The following is a 14,661-nucleotide window of genomic DNA, read 5'->3' as shown; positions in this document are numbered from 1 at the left end:
ATGGAAACGGCTCTTGATGTCTACGAACTTCGCATCTAAACAACCTTGCACTATAGGTCTTGGTAAACAAATCTGATCTAGAAGACAGCAACATACAAATCGCCGAACTGCGCCGATCCCTTGAAGAGCTCGCTGTCGAGCACGAATATCAGCTTCGATTGAAAGATATGACTTTTACGGAAAAGATGAAAGACCTCACTGATAGGTTCTCGGATGAGCTTGATCAGTTGAAAGGCAGCGCGAGCACCCTCCGGACGGAAAAGGAGGGAGTGGAAGTGAAAAACGAAATGGCTGTGGCGGAACTCATGAATGCGCACGCTGCCGCTCTACATGTAAGGGATCTATTCACAGGCTCAATCTGAGCAACTGACTGACAGAACGTCTTAGGAACGTGAAGCTCAGTACAACCAAGAACTGATGGCCGAGTACGACAAGTATCAAGAAGCCCAGAAACAATCGAACACGCTTCAAGCCGGATGGCAGGATGCGTTGAGACAGATGCAGGCGCAATGCAACGGGGATTTACTAAATGCCCAGCGCGAATGGGAAGCACGTTTGGAGGGTCAGAGTACACACATCGACAAGGTATGGCATGAAAACGCAGTGGTCGGGGTTATTCACCTGCTAACGCTGCATACCGTCTCAAAGGTGCAAGCAGAAATACGCCGCCAATACAATGAGCACGAAGAGGAGCACAAGCAGGTCAGTGAAGATCTAGATACGGAATTGGACCGGCTACAACAACGCTACCAGAAGAGGCTCCAAATGGAACGGGAAGAATGCGCTCGGCTCAAAGGCGAGAACGGCATCATGCGCAAGAAGTTCAACACCCTTACGAAGGACATTGAGGCTTCACGAGCGGAGAGCACGAGAATGCAGAGTGAGGAGAAGAGATTGAAAACAGCATTGGGGCATTTGACGAGAGAGATCAATATGCTGAAGAGCGATGTGAGTTGAACTTCCGCGACAGAATTCCGAATGTCCAACGTTAACTGATCCATCTCAGATGGCCGAGCGCGATGCCCACATCCAAGAAAAGGAGCGGCGTGTCTACGAGCTAAAGAAAAAGAATCAAGAACTCGAGAAGTTCAAGTTCGTCCTTGACTACCGCATCAAAGAGCTGAAAGAGCAAGTGGAACCACGCGAGACGCATATCAAAGACATGAGCACGCACATCCAGTCCATCAACACGGCCCTCGAGCATCTATCCAATGACAAAGAGAAGTTCCAACATCGCATCGACAAATTATCGGCGAAACTGACAACCGAGAAAGAAAATTACGCAACGGAGCATAGTATGGCGCACCATTACGAGACGAAGATCAAGACGTTCCGGACCGAGCTGTATGATCTTGCCAATCACTTGCAGGATCCATCGGTCCTAGCGGCCGCAGTTAGACGTTTGGCGCAAACATATTCGGCCCCAGTATCGACAGAGGCGGCCAGTGGATCGACACTAGATATGACAGCGGGATCGGGGTCAAGCGCCCCACGGAGGACCAAGGATGCGGTATCGCCAGAAGTCGCCAGCGAGTTCAGGTCGCAACAGACCATACTCCGAAGCAAGGTTGCTCGTCTGAAGAATCTGATCGATGCCAACCAAGTCAAGTTTAGGATCGACTCGGCTGGAAACGTCAACGTCAACCGACAATTGCTTGGGTATGTGTTCTGCTCGCTGAAAGATTCATATATGACCTGATTTCTTACTACGATGCGTTCGTTATACAGCGAAATCAAACACTTGCGCAAACTTAAACAATCCAGCAAGCCACTCACCGCCGCGGACACAGCCCGCCTGGCCCAACTCAATCCACAAGCCCTTCCCACATCGTCAGCAACAACATCAGTAGCTGGAACATATTCAATTCAAGACGAGCCCGCCGATCTCGACCTCGGCATGGGACTGAACTTGCGAAACGTGAAAATCACCAGATTACCACGGCAGATCACTCTCAATGCATCGGGGATGATTGTAGCTGCATCTGGGGATCAACTCACTGCAAATGCTGACGATGCGACAGGGAGACCGTCATCGGCTACGACAAGCGTGGACCCGATGCCGCCCATAGGGATCGAAAGAACCGTGGAAGCTGCGCCATGATTGAAACGTTAGTAAATACTGAGATCGGCCTATTTTTTTGGACACCTTCCCTTGCCTTCCCGTTGAATGCCCGCTCGACCATTTTTCGACCTATTCATCCACATAACTTCACTTTTTTTTTTTCGTATTTCGGCTCCTCGTACACTACGCCGACAGTACCCTCCGCCACCCGAGCTTTCTCAAGGGACATTTGTAAAACATCATTCAATACATACGCACATACACACTCACATAGTCACAAATGCACATCCACCCATAACAATGCACGAATTGTCGTTGTGAAGAAAGAAGCAAGGAATATCAGAATTTGATGATGCCGACAGCTCGATATCACGACAACTTGAGTCGCCTTCTATTGGTCCAAACACATATGTACATGTGTACAGGAGGAAGTGAAGGGGGCTTCCGAGCAGTGCGAACATCCTCTCCAGAAAAGACTGACGTTGCTTATGTACGCAATCAATAGAATGGAAAGCCAGCGACTCTGACATGGGACAGGGCGGGGATATCCTCTACGCTACCAGAAATCTAACGGCACAACATCGCGAGAATACAGACTAGCTACAAAAACGATTTCTTCTCCACCTCTCTCCAGTCGTCTCTATCTTCTCTACGCCGCGGGGGCAACAGTCCCCGCCACAATCGAGAACCCCCTCGTATACGCCGCAGAGGACGGCTCCATGCTATCGTCATCATCATAGAAGTCATCATCATCGTACTCCTCGTATTCTTCATACTCTTCATAGTCGTCGTCGTCATCGTCTTCAGCGCCGTCGTCCTCGATGTAGGACTCGGCTCCTAATTCGTCGTCATCTGCGGCGGAATCGGCCTCCGCGGGCGTGGAGGGAGGGGTGAGAGGCATGGCGGGGATGGTGATGGAAAGCCCGGATGGCCCGGTGAGGTGCAGGGATGAGGACAGGGGCGATGTCGTTGAAGGAGAGGACGAGAGGACGATGACGGAATCGCCGTCCGCCTGGCCCGGGATGGTGGCAGCGGATTGTCTGATACGTCGTCTTCTGCGTCTTGAAGGTCTCAGTGCCAATAAAGGGGCCAGATATCGAGCGGCGTCGGCGTCGCCAAGCGCAGCGGCCTTGGCGAACCAGTCCACTGCTGAGTCAACGTCACGCTCGCAGCCGATGCCTCCTTCGAGGCAGTTGCCCAGTTTTGTCATTGCGGTGATGTTTCCGCCCATCGCGGAGAGCTCGTACCACATCACAGCTTCGCTGTAGTCTCTGGGTAGGTTCAGCCGCGGGTTGCCCATGAAGAGGAGGTCGCCGAGACGTTCTTGTGCGCGCGGTTGACCCTCGTTGGCCGCCAGGCGTACAAGATGGAGCACCTGTTGTGGGGTTGGACGGAATAGAGGCGTGCTCGGCAAGGTGGTCGGTTGTTCATTAGATTCATTGGCAGTCTCCGTCGAATTCGGCGGGTCTTCAGTGGTTATATCGCAATTCGTGTCTTGCGGAGCTTGTGGTCTATGGTTTCGGCGCGTCGTAGTTGCATAGGTTAATGGATTGCCACCATCGTCTGACGCTGTAGTGGCGGGTATCAATGTTGAAGGCAGATCCATAGCAGTGCCAGCTGCGGAAGTCGAAGGCGTAGGAAATAGGTGCAGATTCTCTAGATACATAAAAGACAGGTTCGCTAGAGCGCACGAGTTGCCCATTCTTGCCGAATTCCAGTAATGTGTGATAGCTTTGCGGAAAGAAGCACGGACACCGATCCCAGCCTCATAGAGATGTGCTAATGTGTTCATGGCAAGGTCGTTGCCGCCAGCGAGGGCGGCCCGTCGTATCCACTTGAATGCGCGTCGATTATTCTGAGCCACCGTATCTGGTTCGTCGTCCTCACCGGTTGACACGCCGACACCATCAAGATAGCATCTTCCTAATGAGAGTTGGGCTGGCGGGTGACCGAGCTTCGCTGCACGTCTGTACAGTGCTAATGCACGTCGCTCGTCGGTGGGAACGGCGATTCCGTGGTGAAAGCAGTAGCCAAGTGAATGCAGGGCGAAAGGGTTGTTGGCTCGTGCAGCTCGTAGGAACCATTCGACGGCCCGGTGTTCGTCACGGCGAACGCCGATGCCATAAAGGTATGCGTGTCCGAGGTTGTGCTGAGCTCGTGAATGGCCTTGTCGTGCGGCAGCGTGATACCTGAGGGAAGACGAGGGAACATAGGTCGATTCAAAACGAAGCACGGTGATTCCATGACGGACGGCGCGCGAGAACGCTTACCAGTATGCGCCCCTGACTTCGTCCCGGGCAGCGACACCGATGCCGCTAACCAAGCAAAACCCCAAATTGCATTGGGCCCAGGGGTACCCCTGATGAGCTGCTAGCGCGTACCACCGCACGGCCGCAACCTCGTCTCTCGGCAAACCGGCGAATCCTTCTTCGAATAAATATCCCAAAGCATTTTGGGCGAAACAGTTTCCAAGGGCTGCCGCCCTACGGTACCAATTTACAGCTTCGGCGAGATTGCGCTCAGTGCCGACACCTTCTTCCAGAGCGTGGGCGACGTTATACATCGAGACCGATTCCCCAACTTGAGCCGCGCGTAGGTAGTACCCGAAGGCCAAAGTTTCGTCTTTCTCGACACCGTAGCCGTCTCCGTAACAGTATCCCAAAATACCAAGTCCTCTTGGGTGCTCCGCGGCAGCGGCCTTACGGTAGAAATGCACGGCCATTTCCGGGCTCCTAGGCATCCCTACACCATCGTGATAGCAAAGTCCCAGCGCATAGTTGGCAGAAGGTATCTCGTACGTCTGCGCGGCTTCGACAAGCCATTGTATGGCCGACGGACCGATTTCGTTGACTCTTCGACTCCAACCCTCGGCCTCTACTCTGTCGATTCTAACGCTTGGCCGACCATACCGACGCAAGAAGGACAACCGGGTGCAGGCCAGCCCACTCCCGTGAAGAGCAGCCTTCTTATACAAGTCCTCGCATAGAGGATAGTCAGGTTGACAACCCATGCTGAACTCGTAACAAAATGCCAATATCGCCTGCGCATGTCCAAACGCTGCCGACAACTCGGGCCGGACCGTGAATGAATATGGTTTTGGCGCCTCCGCGAACTCCTCCCGCATGGCTTCGTTCCCGCCTCCACTCTTGTGCGCCGATGACGCTGCATTCTCGGATGCCGTCGACATGGCCGACAGTGTCGCTTGTGAAAGCGCTCTGTGCGTTTTCTCCTCGAATACAATCAGCTTCAGGATTCTGACGGCTTCCTCCCAATCTTGATCCACCCCGTCCGCACCGAACAGAAGCCTCTCCGCCTCTGCTACGGCGTCGGTGATGCGTCGCTCATCGTCGTCTTCGGATTGTTGGCTCTGTGCAATGCTCTTCAAACGGCCGATGAGCGGCAGCGCTAGCGTCTCCTCCGCTGGTTGACCGTATCGCCTAGCGAACTTGGACGCGGGTGATCCTTCGAATGAACAAGCCGGGGTCGATGGCGGCGTAGGGGCCAGTGGAGTTGCGATGGGCGTGGGAAAGCTGGCAAAGTAGTTTTCGTAGGATGGGCCAAACACGACAGCTCCCATGCGCCCTCGACGGGCGAGGATGCTGCTCTCGTCTGATTGCCGATCTGCTGGCCGGGACGAATGTAATAATGATGGTCGAGAGTCCATGTTGGAATGTTGAGCCAGAGTCCCGGTGGACGATGATTCACCTTGACCGTCGAGTGGATCCGGAGGAGCGAGCTGACTGTAGCCAGATCTCGAGTTCTTGTCCATTTGTACATAGCTTCGATTGCCTGATTGTTGGTCCATATCGTCATCACATGCTCCGATTATTGGTGCCACGTCGAGCACTGGTTGTGTGCACAAAGGAGAGGGCATAGATATGTCCATCGACGTTTCCGCCGGGGAAATTTCGAACTCCAGAGGCGACGAAAAATCCGGGTCGAGGCTGGAGAGACCGGTTTCGTGAACCTCTATATGCTCTTCAGCGTTTTGAGCGTACAGGTGTTGGTCGGTGGACTTGCGTGGGCCCTCCAATTCTTCCTCAACCGAAACCGAACACGAAGGCGAGTAGCCCAAGCCTGAGAACGAGCGGGTATGCAGTAGCCGTCTTACGCCGCCAAAATTGGCTCGGGAATTTGTCGCCTGCGTCGTGGGCGCGAAGGATTCTGTTGACGGCGACGAGCTGCCTTGGGAATTCGGATAGTTCAAAGGAACATCTTTACCGGCCATGCTGCAGCAGGGAAGGCAACGTTGACTCTTGCGACCGCAACCCCCGCGGGACGACCCTACCTCGTGACGGCTCGGTTTTGTCAGTTTATCTTGGTACGCCGTGGTCGTTGTCGTCGTTGCCGCCGTTGCTCGACCCAGCGGATATCGCGCTTCACGTCGCTTTCCTCCTGACTCCTCACTGCACACAGACAGGACGAATAATAATTGGAAGACTGATGACCTGAACTGGGATTTGAGCTTTGGGCGAAAGTTTGAGAGACACCTCACGAATGCCTTGTGTCAGGGTGGGGCTTTGGGAGTGCCTTTTGGACACACCTTGACATGGCACTGACAGCAGGAGCGCTGATGAAAATCATCCTCCAACTTGAAGTTGCACGCAATTGCAATAACTTGTGCAAATCGTATGGGCGTACCAGCGTACCAATGCTTGACAGTAGTAGCGGTAGTTAAAAGGCGTCCGGTAAGGGAAATTTCGTACGTATGGTGGACTTCCCACGGTATTAGCCCGCCCTCCATTGGCAGGTGAGCACAAAAAGAAATCGGGGTCAAAATGTGGACGAAAAACATGGAATGGGACGCCTCCGCTTCTCACTCTTCAACCGCCAAGTGGCAGGGACCATGGGAGAGGAGGATCGTCGATACCTTGCGTCGCTGTTGTAAATTGTCGTTGTATTACTGTACCATATACCAGCTATTGCGAGTTTCATGGTATGGATCCCGTACCTGGTACGCCCATCGCATACCTTTGACAGTAACGCGCGATAAGATCTTGGAAAAAGTAAGAATTTCCGAGTCCAACATGCCAGAGAGTCATCCGAGACTTTGCTCCAGCCGCTGCTTCTGATTACCTAGCCCATCCCACTTGTAGCAGGTTTGATTAGCCCGCCTAAATCAAAGCGATATCTGCATGCGACGTCGCTTCGATCCACAGAAGCCCCCGTTGGGAGAAAAATTTCGGATATTGTAAATTTCGCGTGCTTTCTGTGATCATGGCAAATTGTATATATACCTTTGACCACCAACCACGCGTTATATGTGTACAGTAGTAACAGTATTTACTGATGACAAAGCAATTCAACGCGTTGGATGCCACCGTGACCGGCCCATTATGTATCAAGCGGAAGCGGCCTCAAAATATCACTACAGGACACAAAAAAAAGCATGGCAAAAGGAAAACAGAAAAGAGAGGCGGCGTTCGAAAGCTGATGAGAGCTCCACGGCGATGACCGGATTCTGCTGAAATACCCGCGACACTGACCTGTCATCACTGGGTCAAGTGCCCTCTGAAAGTGGTGGGCTAGGTTTGCCTTGAGGGACTGACGCAGGAAACCAACCAACTTGCGGAGTGGAAACCAACGCATCCCACTCGGCAGCACACTTGAAACTTGATCAGCAGCAGTGGAGCGTACTCTCGCCACGGTTGAATTGAAATTCAGGTCCGGATACACAGCGCACCCTCAAGAGAGTGCCGGGCAGTTCGCGCAAACGACGATCCCAAGAGATATGTATGTAGCACCTTCCCCTGAAGAAAAGCAAGTCTGGCCAGAGAACCTGCGACATATGAACGTGAATGGCAACTGGTTCGGTATATTTTGTATCACACATGACACTGGGTATGGTACGCCATGACTCGGTCTGTTAAGGTGCTCTCAGGAAGGGGATGCTCATTCGCCACAGGTTGGGCTCCCAAGTCCTCTCCATACGCCGCCTTCTTTCAGATACCCAGGTAAGCTCCAGCCACTACGCCGCACCCCATCTTCTCCCGTTTCGCCTCCAGCGCCTTCAGCAGCAACCCCCAGCTCCCCTCCTTATCTGCTTCATCGACCTGAATCTCGCTACAAAACGCGTCGAACTGTTCTTTGACGATTTTCTCGTCCAGCGACTTCACGCGGAAAACGTTCTCTTTCGGTATCTGGCGTGAGAGGTCGCTGGGGTCTGGGGTGGTGGTGGTGAGGCGGAATCGGATGAGGGATTTATGTTTGGTGGGTTTTGAGGAGTGGGTGGCGGCATCTGGGGCGACAGGTGCTGAACGTGAGATGGAGGAGACTGTGGCGGGATCGCATGCGGAGAGTGATGCTTGTGCGTCTCCTTCTGCCGCGGACGCCGTCGCTTGCATGCCTATCGAGTCGTTTGTCGCGATTTTTGCTGGTTCGTCCGTTCCTGCCGCTTCTTTCTCCTCGTTGATTTGAACGGCTGAGGATTTCTCGCCTTGTTGCTCGCCTGACTTCCGCTCCTCTAACTTCTCATCTTTTGCGGACATTTTGGCGGTGGGTTTCGAAGGATTTTCTGCCATCTTGGAAGTGTTCCCCACAGCGCCAGGCTCCCTTTCCCCCTCTTCTCCTTCCATTTTCGCAACAGCCTCGTCGACCCCTACATCGGCCTCCTCGACCTTCGCTTTGGGGGCCGCGGCTCTTACCCGCCTTCGAACCTCAAACCCACCAGGATCCTCCTCATAGAACTCGTTTCCCACTCGAATAATCTCCCCATCGAAAGAAGGCTTCACAGGCGCGGTTGGCACAGGCTGGGTCGGCACACGCTGCTCCACAACTTCTGTTTTCGGCTCATTATCGATCGCGTGCCAGTCTTGATCCCAGTCTTCTTCGATATAGACCACTTCTGGCATTGGTTGCTTCTTGGGGGTTGGTATTGCTGGTGCCGCGCTGGCCGTAGGTTGGGCGGTCACCGTCGGGGTATCGAGCTTGGCTTTTGAGCTGTTCCCGCTTTGTTGAGGAAGGGTATCAGCTTTTGTTTCCGTCACCGGTACAAGTTTGACTGGCACCTCGTTGTCCACGGGTGTAATTTTGACAGGTTCCCTTGGTTTGGGAGTGACCGTAGGGTTTATGGGTGCGGCCGCATGGAAGTCGTTGGGTCCCCAAGCTTCGTCCAAGCGTCTCGAAGATGCATTGACATCGGCAGTGCTGGAAGACTTCGTCGCTGGCTGCAGAGAGGCACCGTTGGACACGGGCTTTGTCGAGGAAGTTGCTGATGTTTTGATCTCGGTGGCAATGGTCTGCCTTGTCGTCGGTTGCGGAGACGGGGGCTTGGGTGGCCGATCGTTGGGAGACGGCGAGGCCTTCCTTGCTGGAGCGTTCGGTAACGGAGAGGAATTCCTTGATCCAGTAGCGGGCTGTTGGGAAGCACCACTGGTAGCCGCTTTCCCATTGATTGCAACATTGCCGTTAACAATCCGAGAAACCGCCGTCGTATTCGGTCGAAGGGCACGAGCGGTGACGGGCGGGAACGGGACCGAAGTGGTCTTTGGCCTGAAGTCTCCGATTTCGAACGTTCCAGTTTTGCCATTTGTCCCGCCCTTCGTCGGCAATCCTCCACTGCCAGGGACAACCTTTCCATGCGCGCCAAGCACAGGTTCCGGTTGAGCTACAGCTTCTTCCCAGAGAGTTTTGATGCTGGGGACGACATGATCTTTCGGCAAGGGAGGCCACGCTGCCATCACCGGTTTTTCATGAGTGACGGCTCCCCATCCGAGGGCCTCACGCACTTCCTTCGCCATCGGTGGCACAGCACCAATATCGACCTTGGCGCGAGGTGCTCGGGCTGTGGCCGGAGGTCGCTTGAAAAATGTTTGGCTCTTCATGCCGGCGGGGTGGGGACCGAGACCTGTGGGTCTCTGTTGCCTTGAACCGCTAGAAGACTGGGCGTTGGGCTTTGAGACTGGCGCACGGGATTCGAATATAGGTCTGTTGGCTGTTGTTGGCGAATAGGGTCGAGTGCTCATGTCGCCTGGGAAAGGTTCTGCTGGATAGCTTGTTTGAGCGGCGGCTTGAGCGGCTTTCCCCCAGGTCAAAGGCTCCGCTGGAGGTTGTTGTGCACTCATGTTCCTGTTTGATTTGACTGTCGAAGTGTTATTCTCACGGGTCTCAGGGAGGAGGAATTTCCTGACTTCAAATTCAGAGCCTACTGCTGATGACAAAGGACAGGCAGGTTTTGTTAGTGATCTGAGAGTATTCTTTGCAATAGCCAGAATCCTATTCGCAAAACGTTTCCTCTCGAAGTAAGGGACCGTCACACCGGAACTGTACCTGTCAAAATCCAGACGGCACCAGCGGTTGACTTCCGTGCCGAGGACGTAATAGAGGAGGGTTCTCTTTGCGACTTCTCTTGCCGGAACGCCTTTGGGGTTTGCTGTGCGTCGTGAGTTGGCTCCACTTCCAGCGTTGTCCTCTTGTTGGGGGGGGGGGGGTGGGGGGGGGGGGGGGGGGGGATATTTGCGAGGGAATATTGGGCAGCTCATTGCCGCGTGAGCAAACCCATTGAAGGGGTGTCAAAAATCGGGCCTTGCCAAAAGAGAACAATAAGATTCTCTGCAAGTCACATGACGGGTGAGATAAAAGCGGAGAGGCGCGCTTGTTTTGGATCCTCTCTCTTTTTTTCCCATCCAGCCTTCTTCCCAGAGTCGAAATTTTCCAACCCCCAGCGGACTTTGATTTTCTCACAAACTACACTCAACGAGAAAAACAGTCTGGCAAACATGTCGGTGCTCACTCTGCCGTCTCCGCCAAAGTCCTGGGACTCCAACAAGGAAGCCGTTGTCCACACGGCCTTCTCGCCTTTCTACGAGCAGGCTATCGAGCCCGTTGGTCGCCAATTCCTCGCTGTTGCTCGTCGTCACAGGCACAAGAGGACGCTGTCGGAAGACGAAAACATCGAGCAGGCTTTGGAGGATGCCAATGATGGAGACGTCTCTATGGAGGAGGACGAGCCTGAGACTCCTAGGTTGTTGAAGAGCGACCCGTTGAAGTGGAAGGTATGATTTGCACGTTCGTCAGTTCGGAAGACTTTAAAGACATTTGCTTATGCCGATGTCCCTTCGCAAAATCTAATAGGAACAAGACCACTACGCTGTCTTGGGATTGTCGAAGCACCGATATGCGGCGTCTGAGGATGACATAAAGAAGGCTTACCGCCGAAAGGTCCTGAAGCACCACCCCGACAAGAACCCTGACGGTTCGGACTCTTTCTTCAAATGTATCCAGAAGGCTTGGGAAGTTATGAGCGACGTAACAAAGAGGAAGCAGTGGGACTCTGTAGACCCCAAGTTCGATGACTCCATTCCCAGCGCAAAAGCAAAGGGTGATTTCTTCAAGCTCTACGCCCCTGTCTTCGAGAAGGAGGCCCGATTCTCGAAAACACAACCTGTGCCAGGCGTTGGCACCATGGAGTCTGACAGAGACGAAACCGAAGCCTTCTACAACTTCTGGTTCAACTTCGATTCGTGGAGGACGTTCGAGAACCTGGACGAGGAGGACACGGATGGCGTAGAAAGTCGTGAGGAGAAGCGGTGGTTGGACAGGAAAAATAAGGCGGAGCGTACAAAGAGGAAAAAGGCTGACAACTCCAGGGTCAACAAGATGGTGGAGAATGCCTTCGCTGCGGATCCTCGTATCAAGAAGTTCAGAGAGGATGACAAGCACGCGAAGGACGCTAAGAAGAGGGAGAGAGAGGCTGCCGCAAAGGCTGCCGAGGAGCAAGCGAAACGCAAGGCCGAGGAGGAGGCTGCTGCCAAGGAGAAGGAGGAGACCGAATTCAAAGCGAGGCGGGAGGCCGAGAAGAAGGAGAAGGAGGCCGCGAAGAACGCTATCCGCAAAGAGAAGAAGACCATCAAGCGGATTATGCGTGACCACAACAACTTCTTGTCCGAGAGTGCCAGCGCCGAAGCCGTTGCATTCCAGCTTCAGAAGTTGGATGAGGTATTGGAGCATCTGGACACCGCTGCTCTTGAGCAGTTCCGTATTAAGTTGGAGGCGGCCGTGCCAGGTGGTGCGGAAGACCTTGAGCTCGTTTTGGATGAGGAGGTATTGACAGCTCATCTGGTACCATTGGAAAGAAGAAAACGGTTCTAACCTTCTTTATGTTTTCAGCACCTGCACGTCGTTGAGGCAAAAGAGAACCAACAAGGCGAGGCAAAGTCTGCCCAAGCCGATGTGAAGAAGGAGGACGAGAGCAAAGTCGCCAAGGTCCCATGGGCCGTGAAGGAAACTGCCACTCTAATCAAGGCCGTGAAAATGTTCCCTGGAGGAACGATCGACCGATGGGAGAAAATTGCCGAGTACATCAACGAGCACGGTGGTGACGAAAACGAGGACGCCGAGGCGAAAGCCAAGCGTGCACGTACACCCAAGGAAGCCATTGGCCAATCCAAGGTGGTTCAAACAGGTTAGTGGCATATGGATTTACGTCGGTTCGCAAATATGCGCTCACACACTCTACCCCTCTAGCCCAAGCCGCTGACCGTCAAAAATTGCAACAGGCCGTAAAGAAGCCCGTCGCAAAGGTCGAGATTAAGGAGCAGCCCTCCGAGAAGGTCGACGAGACTCCCGCCAAGCCAGCAGCCAAGCCCGCCGCCGCGAAGCCCGCCGTCAACGGAACCGCCGCCGCCGCGCCCGCTTCTCCCACCATGATGGCCCCCGCCAACGCCTCCTGGAGCACTGACCAACAGATCGCTCTCGAGCAGGCTATGCGCAAGTACCCCGCTGCCCAGTTCAGGGAAACGCCTAACGAGCGATGGGAGCGGATCGCTGAGGAGATTCCTGGAAAGACCAAGAAGGACATTAAGCAGAGAGTTAAGGTACGCAGCTGGGCTTTGTGATTTTCCTCATTTTCCACATCCTCGTCTCAGTAAGCTGACATTTATACACTTTCATAGGAACTCGCTGACATGGTCAAGAAGAAGAAGACCACCCGCTAAACGGGGAAAAGGAGAGTTACCACACTTTGGCGTAACTCCCTCGCGAGACTCGAGCACCACACCCATGGAGGTGAAACTTGTCTTCTCTTCCTGCTCCATCCCGTACACAGAAGAACACACACGCACATAGATAGGTAGAATTTCCCCCACAGGAGTAGCTTCCACTAGGCATACTTCCCCGGAGCACGTCTCTGGCCGACCCCACCCCATCATATTTTTATAACGCAGTATGTAATGAAGCTTTCTTATGCTTGTTCTTGTTTCGTCGTCCACGTTCTCGTCCTCGTCTTGGTCCATTCCTTGTCCCGTTTCAACGCTTAAGTAAGCTGTTGCCACGCGTTTTTACGCGTAACCTTGTTGTTTTTCCCCTCGGGTTTCAGGGCTCCACCTGCGAGTGTAAAGGTTTACCTTATTGTTGTGGACTGGTCCAGTAGGTAAGCTTCCACACTTTGCCTACAACACCATACAGCAGTCAGTCCCACTTGGGCCCGCCTCGCCCCGTCCGAGTAGAGCTCTTCCGAGCATGCGGATGGCGCTGGAGGCCACAATGCACCGACTAGCGGGGCGATGTCCGATAGTGCACTTCTTGCATTTCGCCATCCGACCAGTCGCTATCATGTAGGAAAGTTTCAAAACCCATATGTCGCTCCCGCGTGGCTGAATCTGGCCCGCCATTCGGCAACTGGCAGATGCCCAGCTCTTACCAATCAGAGCAAAGTTGGTGCCAACACGTGCTTACCTCCGATGGGCGTCGCCCTTACGCGCTTCGGATTCTTGAAATGTTCGGATATGCTTATCCATGAAGCCGAGAAAAGGGAGTCTGAACCTGCTGCGAACTCGGTTACGTTATTTCGCTTCGGCGGTCGGAGTTTGAACTTTGTTATATCTCCGCGGCTTGGGTAATCTCTACTCAAGGCGCGTATAAAAACAATCCTCCTACCTCCCTCATCCAAATTATGCTGACCGCAAGTTGCAGGTGTTAAGCTCCTGACGGGAGTATCACGCCACTTCCCTTCCTAAGACTTAATATGATAGCCCCATGCTGTAGAGCAATAGTTGACCCACCACCTGAACTGGAAGCCCATAGCGAACGCGCAGGTTCCTCTCCTTGTGCAGACCTCTGATTACGAAGTTACCTCCCGCCTATACAGCGACTATTGTACAATCAAGAGGCTGGTCCATACCTTCTCTAATACCTCTGTGGTTGCGGCGAGTAGTTTTGGTTGCAGGGGGAGCACAAATGTTGCTGGCTATGGGACACGCGCGTCGGAGTTCAAACGCTGGCTAAACGTAATGACGCATTTTGGCCCCGTTTCGAGTGGCTGGCTAGTCCATATGTGCTGTAATTCGAAATTCAGATCTTCCGCCGTGCAGTCAGAGCAAGTATCGATGGTAAGCCACACCAGCCGGATGCTCTTCCGAGTGAGCAAAGGCGTCATCCGTAGACTGCATTGACTTGTATCAGAGTGAATGGATGTCAGCGTGCCAATTTTCCCCTTCGAAATGGGTCGAATGGGACCTTTGGTTGCAAAGGGAAAGACCAAAACACTTCGCGTAACTTCGCGTGGTGGGAAGTTGTGGAGAGGCGTCATTTCGGTTTGACGTCGCTTTACGAGCATTGCGCACTCCACAATTGTCAACTCCACAAAGGTCTTTCCAGCAACT

The 14,661-nt window shown here is 53.5% G+C and overlaps 4 protein-coding genes across 4 annotated transcripts; 1 reads left to right on the top strand and 3 right to left on the bottom strand.

The window, feature by feature from the left end:
* Positions 1 to 1,790: 1,790 nt before the first annotated feature.
* EV422DRAFT_413823 (uncharacterized protein) lies at positions 1,791 to 2,561 on the bottom strand. Its single transcript, XM_053067050.1, has 3 exons — positions 2,333 to 2,561; positions 1,999 to 2,090; positions 1,791 to 1,908 (listed from the first exon to the last, which is right to left on the bottom strand). The coding sequence occupies exons 1-2, from the start codon at positions 2,521 to 2,523 to the stop codon at positions 2,030 to 2,032; spliced, it is 252 nt and encodes an 83-aa protein (XP_052926429.1). The 5' UTR covers positions 2,524 to 2,561; the 3' UTR covers positions 1,791 to 1,908; positions 1,999 to 2,029.
* Positions 2,562 to 2,711: 150 nt separating this feature from the next.
* EV422DRAFT_495023 (uncharacterized protein) lies at positions 2,712 to 5,186 on the bottom strand (the record flags this gene model as incomplete). The annotated part of the gene is made up of 3 exons (XM_053067788.1): positions 2,712 to 3,468; positions 3,727 to 4,251; positions 4,333 to 5,186. The coding sequence occupies 3 exons, from the start codon at positions 5,184 to 5,186 to the stop codon at positions 2,712 to 2,714; spliced, it is 2,136 nt and encodes a 711-aa protein (XP_052926428.1).
* A 2,641-nt stretch (positions 5,187 to 7,827) lies between these two features.
* On the bottom strand, positions 7,828 to 10,420 carry EV422DRAFT_413751 (uncharacterized protein). The gene is made up of 2 exons (XM_053067048.1): positions 10,331 to 10,420; positions 7,828 to 10,208 (listed from the first exon to the last, which is right to left on the bottom strand). The coding sequence occupies exon 2, from the start codon at positions 10,123 to 10,125 to the stop codon at positions 8,005 to 8,007; it is 2,121 nt and encodes a 706-aa protein (XP_052926427.1). The 5' UTR covers positions 10,126 to 10,208; positions 10,331 to 10,420; the 3' UTR covers positions 7,828 to 8,004.
* Positions 10,421 to 10,698: 278 nt separating this feature from the next.
* Positions 10,699 to 13,237, top strand: EV422DRAFT_525342 (uncharacterized protein). Its single transcript, XM_053070045.1, has 5 exons — positions 10,699 to 11,055; positions 11,135 to 12,103; positions 12,170 to 12,464; positions 12,527 to 12,876; positions 12,955 to 13,237. Exons 1-5 carry the CDS (start codon positions 10,780 to 10,782, stop codon positions 12,994 to 12,996), a joined length of 1,932 nt encoding a protein of 643 aa, XP_052926426.1. The 5' UTR covers positions 10,699 to 10,779; the 3' UTR covers positions 12,997 to 13,237.
* The last annotated feature ends 1,424 nt before the right edge of the window (positions 13,238 to 14,661 follow it).

Source organism: Fimicolochytrium jonesii (assembly GCF_025526975.1).
Source record: "Fimicolochytrium jonesii strain JEL569 chromosome Unknown EV422scaffold_8, whole genome shotgun sequence".
Classification (NCBI taxonomy): Eukaryota; Fungi; Chytridiomycota; class Chytridiomycetes; order Spizellomycetales; family Powellomycetaceae; genus Fimicolochytrium; species Fimicolochytrium jonesii.
This window is presented reverse-complemented; position numbering and strand designations above follow the sequence as displayed.